The sequence below is a fragment of the Parasteatoda tepidariorum genome, chromosome 9 (assembly GCF_982258835.1).
Source record: "Parasteatoda tepidariorum strain Cologne lab strain chromosome 9, Ptep-v5.0, whole genome shotgun sequence".
Lineage (NCBI taxonomy): Eukaryota > Metazoa > Arthropoda > Arachnida > Araneae > Theridiidae > Parasteatoda > Parasteatoda tepidariorum.
In genome coordinates, this window is record NC_141763.1 from 83,325,988 (window position 1) to 83,344,823 (window position 18,836).

At 29.9% G+C, this 18,836-nt stretch overlaps 2 protein-coding genes across 2 annotated transcripts in view; one reads left to right on the forward strand and one right to left on the reverse strand.

Annotated features, from left to right (window-relative positions):
• The window catches only part of LOC107448972 (uncharacterized), a 42,023-nt gene extending 35,643 nt beyond the window's left edge, over window positions 1-6,380 (reverse strand). The window contains exons 1-2 of the mRNA XM_087152262.1: window positions 6,241-6,380; window positions 3,689-3,780 (exon numbers count right to left, since the gene is read on the reverse strand). Coding sequence (XP_087008388.1) covers window positions 3,689-3,780; window positions 6,241-6,330 — 182 coding nt within the window. The 5' untranslated portion in view covers window positions 6,331-6,380. The remainder of the gene's footprint in view (window positions 1-3,688; window positions 3,781-6,240) is intronic.
• The window catches only part of LOC107448964 (uncharacterized), a 31,050-nt gene continuing 18,515 nt past the window's right edge, over window positions 6,302-18,836 (forward strand). The window contains exons 1-2 of the mRNA XM_087152264.1: window positions 6,302-6,465; window positions 8,919-9,008. Coding sequence (XP_087008390.1) covers window positions 6,302-6,465; window positions 8,919-9,008 — 254 coding nt within the window. The remainder of the gene's footprint in view (window positions 6,466-8,918; window positions 9,009-18,836) is intronic.

Here is an 18,836-nt window from a genome sequence, read left to right on the forward strand (position 1 = left end):
AATTTACACATCTTTTGTGCTCAACTTTTATAACATTTGTATTTATACAAGACTCTAAGGACTAAGGGACCTATAATTCTCTCCTTATTCAAAAACTAGCTGCTTGCATTCATATTACGTAGTATATATTTTAAATCTAATTTCGATATTCGATGTATATAGATAAAAAAAATCATAAGTGATGCGAAGTGTGTGGTCATATTTTTCGCAAATTTAACCTCTCCTCCACAAAGAAATTTCGAAAAATGATACTTAAACACAGCTCCCTTTTCTTAATTTAGTGAATAAAAAAAAATTATTTGACGTAAATTTTTGAAATAAATTTTTGGAACACAATCTTTACGTAATTTGATGACTTCTTTTCCAGTTACAATGAGAATATAATTAAAAATATAGTATAAGCAAATATTTTATGTAGTATAAACAAAAACATGCACAACATAGATTTTTTTTTCACATCAAAAATCACATTTTTTACATCATCAAACCATTGCATCAAAATTTTGTAAATCAAATTTTTTTTTTATGAAAATATCAAATTGCCGGAGTATTAACTTGCTACAATTGCGAAAAATATTCTGTAAACATGAATCGTAGCAGTATGTTATGGAATCATTGTAATGGATAAATAAATAGAGCTTTTATCGCATAGAAATTCACTACCTAATTTCATTATAAGACCAAAAATTTTTGATACAAACCATCTTTCGTTTTTTTTTCTTTTATTATGTGAAATTTCGTACTTAGAAATGGTTGTTATCTACTCTTAAAATGGAAGCTCAAAATAATAAATTTATTATCAATGTTTCAAAAAAAAATGTACTGCGAACATTTAGTTAGGCTTTGTGGTGCCCCCCAATCCTCTGGTGCCCTAAGCACGTGCTTAGTGTGCTTAATGGTTAATCCGGCCTTGAATATACCTCATCACTTATCCTTCAATCCAAGGATGGGCAAACTACGCCCCGCGGGGCAACTGTGGCCCACCGGAAGGTTTTATCTGGCCCGCTGATAGAATTTTAACTTGCCAATCCGTGTCAAATATAAACAATATACATCCATTTTCTTGTCGACTTTGTTTAAAGCTATTTCTGTTCTTTCTTTTTAACAAAGTACTGATGACCTTTTTACTTTCTCTATTTTTGTTCTAAAAAATATAAATTGATGGAAATAGTTAGCACAAACAGCTTCAATTGGTAAAAAGTTGAAAGCAGAAGTTCTTTATAGAATAGCCGTAGATTGGCTCCAAATAGCGTGAATTGTACTTCACATGTGGCAGACTGCACATTTTAAGCTCCAACGAGCGGACAATCTAACAATCATCTGAAGCAGTGGTTTCTAAATATGCCAAAGTTTGAGTTTTACAAATCATTACCAAAAGTTAGTTTCCAAAATCTAATATTTCGTGCCCAGAAAATCAGTGTTATGTTTGCTTAATCTTATGTATGTGAACAAGTGTTTTCAACTATGAACCTTAGAAAAAATAATTTCAGAAGTCGATAATGCACATCTCACTTCGAACCTCAATTTAAGGAACTTTTAAAAATGAAATCGCGATTTCATTCATCTCACTAAATATTTAAATTAAAACTTGTATATCTATATTTTTTTTTTAATTTTTGAAGTTTTTACTTGGCCCACCAAATATTTTCTCTCTCGATTTTTTTCCCTCGATCAAAAAAGTTTGCCCATTCCAGCCTTAATCCCTAACTTCATTTGAAATTCCTTGAGAATCTTGGGTTCAATCCTATCCTAATACGTATAATAATATTTAATAATAATAATACTTATAATAATGCATGTAATAATAATAAAATAACTAATTCTATTTCATTCCAAAATTATCAGCTTTAATTTTTTTTTCTTGGTCTCGTTGTTGATCTGATTCTACTGACACAAAATTTAATATTTACGTTTCAAATTTTAATCGTAGACTTAAATCTTTACGAGTCAAGTTTCTCCTTTCCTTCAAAGTAAATGTAAGAAATCATGCATATTTATAAAAAAAAAAAAAGACTAAACTGTACTACTGCAAATTATATCCGATATTGCAAATCCTCAGAATGCTAATCCCGATAGTGCAAATACAAACCTAAAAAAATTTACATTTAGCTAACAAATGATTAATAGATTCGACTGGAAAAATTTTATGTATTAACTTTGTTTTAAAATTATCTATTTTCAGCTCAAAATTAGCAAACACGTTTGAAATTATTTTATTCCTACAGATATTTTGCAGCGGAAGTTTTTACAGTGCATGAGAAAATACGAAAAGAATCTGTTTTGTTTTCATGAGCTGTTTTGTCTTCCTACGGATGTGTGGAAAGTATCAACAATGGAAAGTGTTTAAATTATCCGGTACTTTTAATTCCGGGGTCCTCGATCGGGGTTTTTGGGTTAATTTTCGATCATTGTTACGATAGGAAAAGGTAGGCGCTTTCTGTTTATCCTCTAATTGGAATTACTACTCAATGCCAACATTTGAGAAGAAACCACATTGCATATTTATTAATTCTCGTTCACAGTGTCTGGTGTTCACTTAAAATAAAAACTATCATGAATGCTACTTTCGTAAGTTTAGTTTTCTTTTGATTTTAAGCTTTTCTCCTTTCCTATCAAATCTCTGCTTTTAGTTTTCTTTAAGGAAAATGCTAATTTTTAAATTTATCGTAAAAAGTATCCTTATGTTCTTATTAATACTTTAGCCGTATTTTTTTCTAAAATATTTCGTTAAGAGACCCCCTTCCCTAGTAAAGTTGGAGTCCTGGTTTAATTTTTGGAAGATTAGGAGAAGTAGCTCTTGAAATGTTTTAAAACCTCAATGTTTTCTTTCGTAAAAATGCAATACAACAAATTTATAAAATTAGTGGCTTTGAGTAATTTTAAAGTAATTAAATGAGCGAAATTAAAAACCGAACACACTGAACAACTTTTGTTTTAATGATTATATTTTCATGCACTAGGGGTTCAATCCTATTGACTTGAGAGACAGACCTCAACTATGCTAAAGGATTGTCATAGACTATATTTTGTAAACAGAGACGAAAACGTATTTTCTCTAAATTAACATGCAGATTTCTTTTTCCTTTTTTTTTGTTGTTGTTGTTTTTGGGTTCCAGCTCTTAAAATATCGGGAAAAGCAGCAGCCTGGAAAATTAATCTCAATAGATTGGTCAGGAGGCCGGTCGGAAGTTTAGGATTCTTTATGTTAGTTTTACTTTGCGTGTTCCGCCACATCTTGACTATTTTTTGAACTTCATTATAAAACTCGTATATCCAAAGATAATTGTATGCAAAAATTAATTCTTTATTATAATTTATTATTTTTTATTGTTTTATTTAACAATAGTCGAAAGAATTTTATACTGTAAGGTATACAAGTTTTTGCATCATTTTGAAGAACGTTATATATGGCAAAATACAAAATTTGAGTGAAATGGGTCAAATAATTCCTGAGAAATCGAATTTTAAAAATGCCGCATATTTAAAACTTGATTTCTCCCTATTATTCGACCGATTTCCTCCAAATTTCGTATTTTGCAATTAAAAATTACATTCTTTAAAATTATGTAAAAAATTGCATGATTAACTACTTTTCAAGGGAATACTGGGGAGAAAATTGTGTTGGTATAACGTCGTAATACATATATGAAAAGAAGCATAATATAAAGTATAAGAAGATCTAAAATACCAAGTGCTATAATTCTCAAATTCTGACTGGGTGACGGTCTTGTATTTTTCATATTTCGAAAGATACTGCCAAGCAGAGAAAACATCCATCATCTGAAAATAATAATAATGAAATAGATACAAAATTTTCCTCTTGCGTCTCAACCACTTACACCACTGCTCAGTTCGTTCAGAAGTAATAATAAAATAAGAAGTAAAAAATGAATATTTTAGATCGCATCAATCAAAATGATAAATTAGTTACGATTCGAAAAAAAATATTATTTTTTAAAAATACATTTTCTAAAAGATGTACTAAATCTAATTACTATAATGTCAATCAAACTAAAGTATCACAACGTTTTGTAAAGTTTTTTTATTTATTTTTTCAAAGCTTTGAAATATCCGGGCATAAAACAAAAATTTGGAAGAAAAAACAAAAAATTGGAAAATGAAATTAAAAACGAGTTTATTCTTTTAATGGAACAAATAAACTATTTCAAATTAAAAAACTCACACATGCATTGAAATATTTTGACTTAGTATTTCTTTCAATTTAATTTCATTAAAAAAATATTAAAAGAGTTTTTATTCATTTATTTTTAAAACGTCGAAATATCCGGGAATAAAATAAAAATTTGGAGCAACTATATTATTTTTAATTTTAAAATTCAAAAATGCATTGAAATATTTTTACTAACTATTTCTTTTAATTTAATTCCACTATAAGAAACACTAAAAGAGTTTTTATTAATTTTATTAAAACTTTGAAATATCCGGGAATAAAATTAAAATTTGGAGCAAATATGTTATTTTTAATTTAAAAATTCAAAGATGAATTGAAATATTTTTACTTAGTCTTTCTTTTAATTCAATTTCGCTGAAATAAATAATAAATACAAAATTATATATCAGAATAGAAGAGCAACATACTTTTTTTAAATTATATTTAAGTTGGCAAAAGATTAAAAAAAAGATCAAAGGTCATAATTGAGTTTTCGAAATCTGATAAATTTCTAAAATATTAAACTACTTACGTATTATTAAAAACGTGTGATTCAGAAGAACATTACAATAATACACAATCACGTGAGTAAAAAAATGAAGAAAAAAAAACTATAAAATTATGTATTACAGCAGATTAGTAGTAGATTTTTTAATTAAATTTTATATGACAATGGATATTTAAAGAAAATAGTAAATAACTTAGGAATCATGCATAATTCGGAAAATGAAATTAAAAAAATTACATTTTGATGCGTATTTATAGGTCCTAATTTATGTAAATATCATAGAACAAGATATGCTCAGCATTTATCTCCTACAATAATTGCCCTGTAGGGTCCAGTGGAAAATAAAATTTAAACGCTTGTATGTAAAAAATAAGTTCACTGTTAATAATAGTACGAGTTCTACTGTATAGATAGCAGCACTATTTAAAAGGTAAATATTCGTCTAATCTTATTTAATTCATTAAAATTTTAAATATTATATTATTTATTAGAAATTAATTTTATTTAAAAAAAAAATCATTGAAATTTTCTCTCCATTCCTATTATTCTTGTTAGCTGATACTTTTTCTCGAATCAAAAAATAAATTTCAATAAAATTCGATCACTATGAAATCATAAAAGAGCAATGTATTTAAAAAAGAGAACTTTGGTGCTGCCATCTAGTGTTTAATAACTTTGTAATGATCAACAAAATAACTTTCTTGGCTTGACTAACTTTTTGTAAGTTTCTATTCAATTTTAGAGGAAATAATGCATAAGAAAATGTAATCCAATTAAATCCAAGTGTTTTTTTGTTAATAATTTTCTCCCTTTACATTATTGAATATTCATTAATTCTTTAGGATTGAATATTATCTAAGGGAGGTAGGTACTTTATTTACGTCGTTCTAGAGCTGCACAATGGTCTATTGACGTCGCTCTGGGAAACATAAGGATGATCAGATGACATACCGTCACAATTTTGATTCTCTGCAGAGGGGATGGCTCCTGCTCCTTCGCTTTTGTAGTCAGACGACCTGCACGCGAAGTCGAGACACTTTACAGAAGAACAGTTTAACGAAGACCGATACCGTACACCCTCACTCCCAACGCAAGCTGATCAAAGTGGTCACATAAGCGCAGGCTGACCCCAGCTATTTATACTTGACTTATGGGAACCGTGTCTTTACGATCAGTTCACTGCATTGATAATCTAATGATTTCACAAATCGAATAAGAACTTTCGTTCGTAAGAAAGACATAGAAATTTTAGACATAAAATTTAAAAAATGATTAAGACATAAAGTTTATATTCCACCATATTCGAATTTATACTCCATTTCTAAAAGAAAATACTTTTCAGAAAGTAAAAAAAAAAAAAAAATTATGGAAATGTTAGACAACTTTTATTTTACTATCCTTAAGTTGATTTCCAATATTTTGCTATCATTTTACATATATTTTTCGCTTTTTCTACGCTTAGGTTCTCCTGTTATCCTCTCTACTTATGGGTACCAGTTTTCTACAGGAAGTATCGGATTCAGATCCCCAAGAAAAACCCAAAAGTGAGCCCAGTACTTACCTGTCCAATCATCCTCTTCTGACTGGTGCTGTGTCCGTACGAGGCGGTAGTGGATGCAAAAATGACCAGCGCCGTGGAAATCACAATCATGGAGATAATCTCGGTCAGTATCCGGAAGAGGATGACTCATTTGGAGACGGGTATCCTTTTGGTCGACCCAGAAGACGATCGCAACCATATCCTACCAATGAGGGATCTTACGCCGACGACAGGGAAGAGTGCCAGGTTCGATTTGGACTTCACTACTCTAGCTGTTTTTCCAAATATAAGGATTTCGATGACAAATTGTGAGTAAAAAATGGATGAATACTGTCCAGTGATCACGAGTTGAGCTTTCAGTGACGACGGGTGTTCATCTCGTGATTTCTGGACAGAATGTTTAAGCGATTTATTTAAAACATTCAAATATCCTGGTTTGAAGACATGTTATGTTTAAATTACGTATTTTGTATAACATGTAGTATATTAGATTTATTAATGTTACCAATCTCTTTTTTTAAATAAGGTGAATTATAATGTCACCTATTTACTAATACTTCTATACATTTTAAAGCCGTTAAAATTAACTTTAAATTAACGTCACCTAAAATTTAATTATCATGTGCGCAAGTGGCGTTCATAAACTTAGGTTTGCCGCCCCCCTCCCTCCTGCAAGATTTTGGAATGACTCTATCTCAGGCTTAACACAACACTTTCAAAATTACACCTGAAACAAAAACACTATGAGGAAATATTCGAGAATTTCGAATCATTCATTTTATTTTAATTTCTAGTAATTTATATGTAATAATTTAAATTATTCTAGTTTAAATTATCGAAATTTAAAATAGTTTTGAATTAATAATTGCGATGGAAAGGTGGAATTTGGAAGAGGTACTAAATTGAAATATTGTATAAACTTACAGACTTGCCACACCGAAATAATATTTACTTTAATAGTACTATAAAATATCTCATTATCTTACGATAATTTTATTCGAAGTTAATTAGGGGTCATTAATATTTGTCCAGTGAAAATTAAAAAATATCTTATAAATGATAACAATATATTTATTGTAATTTAGTGTTGTTTATTTACATTTTTTAGAGCATGCGCAGTCAAACCTCGAGCGTCCCTCACGGCCCGAGGGATGCGGGGGTGTTATTTACGCCGATTCCTCTAAATTCTTCAATTGTACAGTGCGCCAAAAAAAAAAAAAAAAAGTGATCCACCCTGAATAATTTTTGATCTAATGATCGAATCTTCATGCCTTAGGACTCAATCTTAAGGTCCGAGGGGGATCTCAAATGTGCTAATTAATTAGTGCAGACGTTATTTTAAGTTACGAAATCAGACACAAAAACGCACTTTCTCTGAATAAACATATTTTTTTTTCAACGGCTTTAGATTTTTGACCTTTAAAATGCCGGGGGTAGCCGAAATCTGGGAAATATGGTCTCCATAGTAAGATCTAGAGAGCGGTCTTAAGTTTAGACCTCTTAGTGTTAGTTTTACTTCTTGCGTATTTCGTCATATCCCGAGAACTTTTAAAGAGAATTGAAGAATTTTTGCACACAATTATAAAATTCAATGCAAAAAATTAATTTTAATAAATATTTATTATTTTTCATTATTTTATTAAATAATAATCGAAAAAAATTTGAATTGTAAGGTATACATTTTTTACATTATTTTGAAGTTTGAAATTTTGCATGGCAAAATACAAAACTTGACCGAAATTGAGTGAATATTTCCTGAGAAAACGCATAATTAATATTTGAACTATTAGGAACTATATAACTCTTAGGAACTATTTAAACGATTTCGCTCACATTTTGTATGTTGCCATCATCTAAAATTACATACTTTAAAATGACGTAAGAAATTGTATACTTAACAAAAATTTTCCGCAATTATTTAATAAAATAATTAAAAACAATAAATCTTTACTAAAATTTATTTTTTACATCTTTGATAACGAATTTTATAAATGTGTGCAAAAATTTTATCGATTAGCTTCAAAAATTTTCGAAATATGACGAAATACGAAAGAAGTAAAATTATTATTAAGGGGTCCAAACTTTGGATCGCTCTCCTATTCAAACTATGTGAACCATATTTCCCAGATTGCGGCTACCCCCTATATTTTATGGGTCAAAAATCCGAATAAATTAAAAAAAATGTCATTTTTATTTTAAAAAAAATAAATTTTTGTGTCTATTTTTGTAACTTAAAATATCGTCAGCGGAAACTAATTAGCATATTTAAAGTCACTCTCTCGAACCATTAATGGGTCCTAGAACGTGAAGATTCGATCATTATATCAAAAGTTCCTTTTTTGGTGCATCGTACATTGATATTATAATAATGAGCTATATCTTTATTTAGTAACAATTTAAAAGTACTTGAAACAGATGATTGGATATGAAAACTTTATATTATTAGTAGTCCTACTCCACTTTCGTTTATGTAAAATGACAAAATACATATTAATCTAGTAAATGTATTTTTTTTTAAATATCTTGTCTGATTTTTGGTGTCCTTTGTTTGCTTGTGCTGGAGTAGAAATAAACTTTAGTGAGCTTTAATGTATGGTAGAAATGACTTGCATGAACATGAAAGTGAGGCCATTTCGTTATAAAGTGGTGTTGATATCCACTGTTTAAGTTAGTCTCTTATATTTGTTTTTATATTGCAGTGATGAGCTTCAACATCATGTGCAGTCACTACCTCGAGGAAGTGGTGGATCTGGAAGCCCATGTAGCACTTTGCAACTTTTGGCTAAAGTGTAAGTCAGTACTTTATCCTTCTTTTTCCCAATATAAACAATGTGTTTTTGTAAGCCCTTTCAGTTGAGTTGAGTTTCGTAACTTAAATGAGTTATATAAACTGAGGGCCACCTTTTTCACTTACGAGGGTCATTTTTTTAAAGTAAAAAACCGTTTTGTCACAGAGTGAGAGAAACTTTAACGTAAATTGTATGACAACGTAATTTGTATCAATGTAAATTGTATCACAAACCAAAATATGAACATTTATTCACTTTTCAACGTAGTCACCATTAACACTGAAATATTTGTCAAATCGTGACAACAGCTTTTATATCCTGTCATCAAAGAACACTGTCTCCTGATCGTTAAACCAGTTAGAAACGGTTTCCTTCCTCGTGTCATCATTTTCTATGCGTTTTCCACCAAGAAATTCCCTATGTTTTGAACACAGAGGAAAGTCTGATGGTGCTAAGTCAGGGCTGTATTGTGGATAATCCAGTACTTCCCATTCATGGTAGGCCGTTCGGATCATTATTCATTGGTAATATTTGTCCTTTCTTCATTAAAAAGCCTACAACATTTACGCGCATTTCCAGCACTTATTTTATTTTATATTTTATAACCGTCGTTGAGCAGTCGACCCAATTTTCGGGTTTGCAAATACCAATGTTCAACTCCGTAGCCTTGCAATTTTGTTCCCAATTCAGAAGAAGGTAGCTCCTATATCAAGCATTGCGATAAATCTGTTCTCATGGAGGACTCTTTGACGAAAACCCGCATTTGCGTTACACGAAGAGGAAAACCATGAAAACCACCCACGGTTAGCCTGAAGGTAAGGGGACACTAACCCCTGATACGTCTACCACTGAGGACACTTTATTTTCCTCTCCTGAGAAACTTTAGCAAGCTGTTGGTGAATTTCAATGGAAAGAACTTCTTTTGCCTTTAAAAAAAAAGGAATTATTGAACGCACTTTACACACGGTGGAATTACAGATTGACATGGCAACAATTGAAGACCAACAACAGTAGAGACGTTAAACATAATGGTGGCGTAGTGAAAGTTGCCGATCTTGAACCGACGTCACTTGACAGGATGCGTGGACATGATGCGCAATCGGTTCTTACATTGAAAATGATCCTCGTACATTAACAAGGAGAGAGTTTTAAGTTATGAAACAAAATAGTTCGATATTATCTGAAATAGTTTAAATGGTAACTGCACACCGTTTTGATCCATAATGACACCTATAGGCTTGCAATGTTAGTATTATGAGTATTGAGTATGTCTTATGGGACATTACCATATAAATAGACAGATCCAAAAGGATTAATGTTCATGTATGAATAAGATCTGTCTATCTCTCTATCCCATTTTAGAAACCATGTTTTAGTGTGCAATACACACATCTAAATAAAAAATTACTAAATAAAAAATTTCCAAAATTTTGTCCGAATAAAATCTCTTCGATTAAAAAAAAAGTCACAATTTCATTAGTATGAAACAAAAATTATTTTTACATATAATTAATAATAGATACTCTTTACAGTTCTATATATACACGCATTTATCTATATATAAAAATAGATATTCCCTATAGTGTATAATACACACATACATCTATATAAAAAGTTTCTAAATTAAAAATTTCAAAAATTTTGTCCGAATAAAATCTCTTCGATAAAAAAAAAATCACACTTTCATTAGTATGAAACAAAAATTATTTTTAGATATAATTAATAATAAATACTCCCTACAGTTCTATATATACACGCATGCATCTATATATAAAAATAGATATTCCCTATAGTGTATAATACACACATGCATCTATATAAAAAATTACTAAATTAATAATTTCCAAAATTTTATCCGAATAAAATCTCTTCGATAAAAAAAAAATCACAATTTCGTTAGTATTAAAGAAAAATTATTTTTAGATATAATTAATAGTTGATACTCCCTACAGTTCTATATATACACGCATATATCTATATATATAAATAGATGTTCCCTATAGTGTATAATACACACATACATCTATATAAAAAGTTTCTAAATTAAAAATTTCCAAAATTTTGTCCGAATAAAATCTCTTCGATTAAAAAAAAAGTCACAATTTCATTAGTATGAAACAAAAATTATTTTTACATATAATTAATAATAGATACTCCCTACCGTTCTATATATACACGCATATATCTATATATAAAAATAGATATTCCCTATAGTGTATAATACACACATGCATCTATATAAAAAATTACTAAATTAAAAATTTCCAAAATTTTATCCGAATAAAATCTCTTCGATAAAAAAAAAAAAATCACAATTTCGTTAGTATTAAACAAAAATTATTTTTAGATATAATTAATAATTGATACTCTCTACAGTTCTATATATACACGCATATATATATATATATATATATATATATATATAAATAGATACTCCCTATAGTGTATAATACACACATACATCTATATAAAAGATTACTAAATTAAAAATTTCCAAAATTTTGTCCGAATAAAATCTCTTCGATAAGAAAAAATCACAATTTCATTAGTATGAAACAAAAATTATTTTTACTTATAATTAATAATAAATACTCCCTACAGTATACAAGCGTATATCTATATATAAAAATAGATATTCCCTATAATGTATAATACACACATACATCTAAATAAAAAATTTCTTGGCAATCATAAGAACTTGGCAATTATTAATTATTCATTAATTATAGTATTCTTAGAATAATAATGTTTTAAAAATTTTATAATTAGTGAAGAAGAATTCTGAGAAGAAGAAGAATTTTCAATCAGGTGCGCGCGCATTCAAATTACACACGCGCGCTTTTTTTAGTTAATGTATCTCTCACTCACGTGAATTAAGCAGGTGATTACTCAACTGCGTCGAAGTAGACGTAACGAACAATCATGCCTCTTTGTTAACACAGATAAATGCTGGGACAACGAAATTTTTAAAAAGCTAGGCTTACATTTATGACTTGTGTGTTAATGTTAAATGACGCCTTGATCAGATTATTGACGTCATATTAATACTGCGCCTTTAGTTTCTACCAGAGTGTAAACGAAGTCAGATTTAGAAACGAATATTCTATTTTAGTTCTGAAATTCTCAACATTTTTTCCCTCCTATATTTTGTCTATTTGTTTATTTTGCAACATATGGAGTGATGTAACTATTTTAGGTGAAAAGTTAATGTGTATGTTGCTCTCAAATAGGAAATAAGGTTGTGTCGAAGTACAGTTTGCAGAATAAAAGAGTAAACACCCTGAATAACTTTTGATCTAATGATTGGAATATAACTTACTAGTTTTTAAACTTAATGGTGTGGAGGCCTAATCTTAAAAAATATAATTAATTAGTACAGATGATACTTTAAGTTACCAAATTTGACACAAAAACTTTTTTTTTAAATAAACATAATTTTTTTTAACGAATTAGGATTTTTTGACTTCTGAAATATAGGGGGGGGGGAGTCTCAATGTGCAAAATATGGTCAAAATGGCAAATAAACAGGAGAGTTGTCGAACGTTTAGACACCATATGTTAATTTCGGTTTTTGCGGAATTCGCTACATCCCGAGAACTTTTTTAAATAAATCGAAAAATTTGTGCTCATACTTACAGAGTTTGTTTATCCAAAGAAAAATCTATGTAAAAAATACTTTTTTTTGCATACTTATTCTTTATTCATTACTTTATATTATTTTATTTAAAAATATTCGATAAAATTTTGAATTATAAGGCATACAATTTTTTATATCATTTTAATGTCAGTAATTTTAAGTTGCCAAAATGCAAAGTTTGAATGAAATCAGTCGGAATAGCTCTTGAGAAATCAACTTACATTTAAAACTTGATTTCTCCAGAACTATTCGACCGATTTCGTTCAAATTTTGAAAGTTTTTAACTATACGACTTTTTGAAATTGGATAACAGTACGCATAGTCGCTGTGGTGAATGTCCGAATTATTAATCCTTTCGTTACAGTAGATCGCTTGTGAATGGTGCAACGTGCTACGATGTGTGCACATTGCATGTTAAGATTTCTTATTATATTTTACTTTTGAATCTGACAAGTCACTATTGATGCAATCAGTATTGAGATCATCAAAACTCATTTTATTTCTCAGAGAAACTTAATTTTTATATTTTAATAATAGTTTTTTGCTTCCTCCATCAAACAATTTCGGATGTTTTTAACCTCGCCTTCCGCTCTAATGTTTTGCCAGATTTTTATAACCATTTTGTTTCGCCATCACGGGAATATTAATTTGTGACTCAAAATGTGCGTATCTTTGTTCTTTTTTTTTATTGTGTTTTTTCAAAGATTCTAAAAATATTGGTTATTAAGGAGTAGCCTACGTATTATTGGAAAATTTCAAAAGCTATTAAGAAAAATTAGCATTCAAATTAAAAACCAAACAAAAAATAAATGATAAACAGAAGCATGAATAATTCAAATAGGATATTATAAGTATAAACTAGTAATACTTCACGTTAAATAAATAGATTTAAATAACATCAATAGATTTAAATAACATTAAAAAAAAAGAACTTTAATGCCACAACTGTTCACCTTTTGGGTTACTTAATAATTTATTTGAAGGTTATTTCTTTCATTAATTATTAATGCAGTGTAGTTATTTTTGAAAATTTTGCTCTAAGTTCCTTTCAAATAAACTGAGAAATATTATTTCATTCATATAGATAGGAGTGATATTTTAACATGCATTTTCAAGGATAAATTAGGCAAAAAATCATGGTCGGTTCATTGCTTTGTTCGGGAAAAAAAACAGGCTTCAAAACCTTGTTACCAGGCCATTTCTCTCTGACCTTGACGCTATTTATTATGTCTCACAATATTCAATTATTTTCACTTTTCCGTTTGTAACGCGAATTGTATTGTCCTATTTATCACACGTCAAATTAATTTTATCTCATGTATCTTTTAATACAACAATTACATTCAATTTTTTTCCAAATTCAATTATTCTTTTTTGATTTTTAAGATGCCTATTTTTTAGTTTTTAAATTTTTATGACATTAAGAGACACGTTTTAATGAGATTAATATAATTGCAGACTTTATTAGTTTTATTAAATGCATTTGACCTTAGCGAAGGTGGTAGTTGATTAAGCGAAAAATATAATATAAGTCTCATTCGGTGGTTTTAAATAATAATATAATATAAGTTAATATAATATAAGTTAATGTAATATAAGTTAATATAATATAAGTTAATGTAATATAAGTTAATATAATATAAGTTAATATAATATAAAATAGAAATGAGACATAAATAACATCTTAATAATTAAAATATGAATGAAAATATAAATGTGTGTTTGCGGAACAGTACTTCATCAGGGGACACACTGCCTGCAAACACACAGGAGCCTTTCTGCCTCCAAACACACCTTCATATTTTAATTTTTATTTTAATTATTAAGATTTTATTAATGTCTTATTTCTATTTTATGTAAAACAAATTTGGTTTCAGTTGCCTTGTGCTCTTTTCCAATTTGACTTAATGATTTAATGCTTCAATGCGTTAATTTACCTTTTATGTATCAATATTGACTAAATAAATTGAATTGATTTTATGATTTATATAATATAAGTCTCATTCGATAGTTTTTCAAATTCTAAAATTAAAATTTGTCAACAACAGAAAATATTACACCTTAGATTTTCTGTGTTTTGTCTTTTCTGTTTTTAATAATTAAGTATGTAGAGCAGTGGTGACTCAGGGGATAAAGCGCTCGCCTCCCAATGCGATGACCCAGGTTCGAATCCCAGTCAGTACGTATTCTTCGCCCGGATCGAACTGACCACAGTGCTGACGTAAAATATCCAGACTTAAAATATCTTATTGATGGATCATGAGTTAGAATCCCCTTGCCATCGGGCTAACCGTGAGAGAGTTTCGTTGTTTTACTTGGAAAACTACTTTTTATAAACAGTTTCGTAGTATAAATTAGCCAGCTAGGTCCCATGATCTCAACCACATCCGTAGTATGACTGAAACGCTCTAAAAGGGCAATTGGAATTCGAATTTAATGTCAGTAGAACACGTTGATAAACGTGATACGACAATCAGCACAGGAACTTCTAAACTGTTCTGTTTCCAGTATAAAATAACTCCCTTCGAAGGGGGTCATTCTCCTTATTAATCCCTTTTTTGGTATTTTTCACCCCTAGTTTATACATTCTGATCCCGAAGAGTACAATGCTTGTGTGAAGAGACTTGCGCTTTACAACAGGTGGAAATTTATTCTGTGTACCTTTCAACTTACTTCCCACAGTGGTTTGTTCATGTCAATAAATGTTATAAAGTTATGATAAGCTTGGTAACGAAACTGGTAGAGGTAAAGGAAAATTGAGCTTGAGAGTTGCGCAAAATCCGACCGGACTGTATAATTGACAGGGAGCTAACCTCATATAATTTTATTTTATTTTATAACCATCGTTGAACAGTCAACTCAATTTTTCGGGTTTACGACTACTAATGTTCAACTCCGTAATCTTGTGACTTTGAACCCAATCCAGAAGACAAGGGAACGCAAGTATTGGGAGAAATTTGCCTTCGTAGAGGTCTTTTTGATGGAAGTAACCCTCATTTGCGCTACATCATGGAGAGGAAAACTTAAAAAACCTCCCACGGTTAGCCTGATGGCAAGGGGACTCTACTCATGATCTGTCCACTGAAGATATTTTACGTCAGCACTGTGATCGGTGTAAGCCGGATGCGGAATTCGTATCCACCAGTCACCGCTGGGATTCGAATCTGGTTCACCAAGAAAGGTTTACGGATTCGAATCCCGGATATAGCATGCATGTTCTTTCCTTCTATTTTTTGTTCTTTTTTTTGGGAGCAACGTTGACTTTCCTACGATGATGCCTCTGAGAGAGTGGTCAACAAATGTGTGCTTCAGATGCCCGAAAGACGAAAGTCAATATCCGGGAATGGGGGACATTGGAGAAAAAAAAGGGGGCTGTTTAAAAGGATGGATCGTTCGCTGCTAGACTTTCCCGTATAACTTTCATTTTCATTTTAAATCTAGATAAAAATCTTTTGCAGTTTATTCAAACGTTACTGCTTGAGCACGATTGAATCTAAAATAGATGTGATTAAAAAAAAACTCACGTATCCTTTAAAATCTTGACTTAATGTGTCGGAGAGTCTGTATTATATATGCTACCGTGAATGAACGAAATTTAGAGAATGTCGACTTTCACCGGTGAATCACAACAATTACAGAGTCACTCTGGTGAATGTCCGAAATATTTGTGAGATCCGATTTGATATTAATTTATTCACGAAACACTGTTTCAAAATATAAGAAAAATTAAGATAAAAATTTTAACAAAATCACATTTCACACCAAATGAATATTTTCAAAAAAAAAAAAAATCTTCTATTTAACTAAATAATTTTTAAACGAAATCGTCGAACAAATTTTAAAACTTAATTCAAACAAAACTAGCAACCATTTTTTAAATCATTGTAATCGAATTAGCTTGTTCATTTAAACATTGTTTTCTTAATTTCACGTTCTAATTCTTTACTAGTTTTTATTTGTTTACTTTTACGAAAACTATTGCATTTACATTCTAGCCTTTGCATGATCTTATATAAATGTGTTGAGATATTGTCTTGCGTGTTGACACTATCTAACCATTTATAAAAACACCTATCACCATTTATAAAAACACCTGCCATTTATATTGAAAATAGTCTTAACTTGTAGCGATACTTCTGCATTCGATTACAATTCAAATATATGTTCAGTCACTGAAAAATCGATATCAAAAGGTATTGATCTTGAAACAATTTGATAATTAATTTTACGACTATTGATCATTTTGGAAATTCAATAGAACGGACAAATCTAATAATAATAAGTGTTTTCAAACATAAATGGGGAAAATGTCTTAATCTTTTTAATAATGCAATGAAACAGTTAAAATGAAAATCTTTAGAGATTTGAATGACATGACAAATCTCATTTCAATAAAAAGAAAACAAAAATCATCAGATTGAAGTATAAGATTTTTCGTCAATGCAGTAATTGACTCACGAACAAATGCAATCTAAATTACGAATGCGATTTTTTTTTTACAAAGTTAGAGACTTTGATGAATAGGTAATTTTTAGCAGTAAATAGGATAATAATTTTTAATTTCATAAATATTAACAAAGAATCTCAGAATGGACTTCTTTTAAATAAGAAATTTTCATTAAATTACCTAGGATATCCTTAAAAATTGCACAAAATATTATTTTAAAGAATGATTTCCGCAAAGATTAAAAAAGATATTATTCAACCGAGTGATTGGAAATTTTTTATATACGTTTTTAGATTTTTTGGAATAGCAATGTTAGAAGATTTAACTCTGAAACGCAATTTTATCCAGAAAGTATACATCACATTTTATACAGTTATATACTCATTGTGGATAGTAGCTTCCATGTATACTTCAATTGCTGCCAACGTATTTTCAGAGGAAACCATTATCTTTTCCGTAATGAACACCCTTAGAATGGTAATTGTTATTGTTCTATCAGTAAATCTTCGTTTAATCTTGAAGAAAGTCATTAAAAAAGTGCAGATGATACGCCAAATCGGGAACTACCATCGTACAAAACGTTTTCGAAAGATATCAAATAAGTTAGTGATGGTTTCATTTGTTTTACTTTTCATTTATTACATAGCTCGCATGTCTCTAGACACTGTGTACGAATTTGATATAACATCACCTTTGAAATTCTTTTACAATGGAATTTTTGGTCAAATAAATTTCACCAGTTTCGATCAGCCCTACATTAAAACAGTAAAAAGTGTTCTTATTTCTTCATCATTCGCTTTTCTAACTTTTTTGCCATACGCAACTGGTGTCATCTGCTACTTAACGCAGCTGGAAAATTTCAATATAGTTCAATCTTACTGCTACGCAGTTAAAGTGGTTGTTAGAAATGGAATAACATCAAAAAAACTATCTGCAATCGCCGGCGACTATGAAAGAATAACAAATGCCGTGAAGCAAGTCAATGATTTGCTTGCAACTTTGATTGTGTGTTTGATTGGATATTGGTTTATATCTATTTGTTTTTACCTGTATTTAATTTTAAGTCATCATGCCACTGTTCTACAGAGCGTGGCACTTTCAATCAGTTTGGCTCTTCTTTCAGGCCAATTAATGAGTTTCGTTAATGTCTGCGATAAAATTGGCAAGGAAATAGTGAACATTCGAGCTGTTATAGATTTTGAAATTGAGCAAAATAAAGATTTGCTGACGAAAGAAGCTGGGCTTTCATTCACGCATTCAGCATTTAAACGATTTAGTAAAAATGTTTCGGTTGTCCCGTTGGGTTTTTTTAAGTTGAATAACAGCTTCATTCCTGGAATCTTTGGATTGATTATAACTTATAATATCATTCTTTTACAATTTCATGAAAGTTCATCCCTAGAGGCTAAGCCTTCATCTCTAATCGCAAGTACTAAGCCAGTGCTAAGCCAATAAGCAATATCAGCCAATAAGCAACTCAAGCAGTTGCAAGAATTACACATATCAGAAATTCATTTTCGTATGTAACAGGGACAATTGAATTTCACTTTTTTGTCATTTATTGTTTATTAAATTGAATAACAGCTTTAGCTGAGTCAGAAGGACCAGAAGCTTGGACAACAGCAGTTTTAAGAAGATTCTGCCTTTTGGGCCTCAAGAGGTCACGTTTCTTCACGTTACCGGACACACGTTGCAATGAGAGTATTAGACCTTTCAAACCTCTTAAAAATTTCGGCCAAGCATT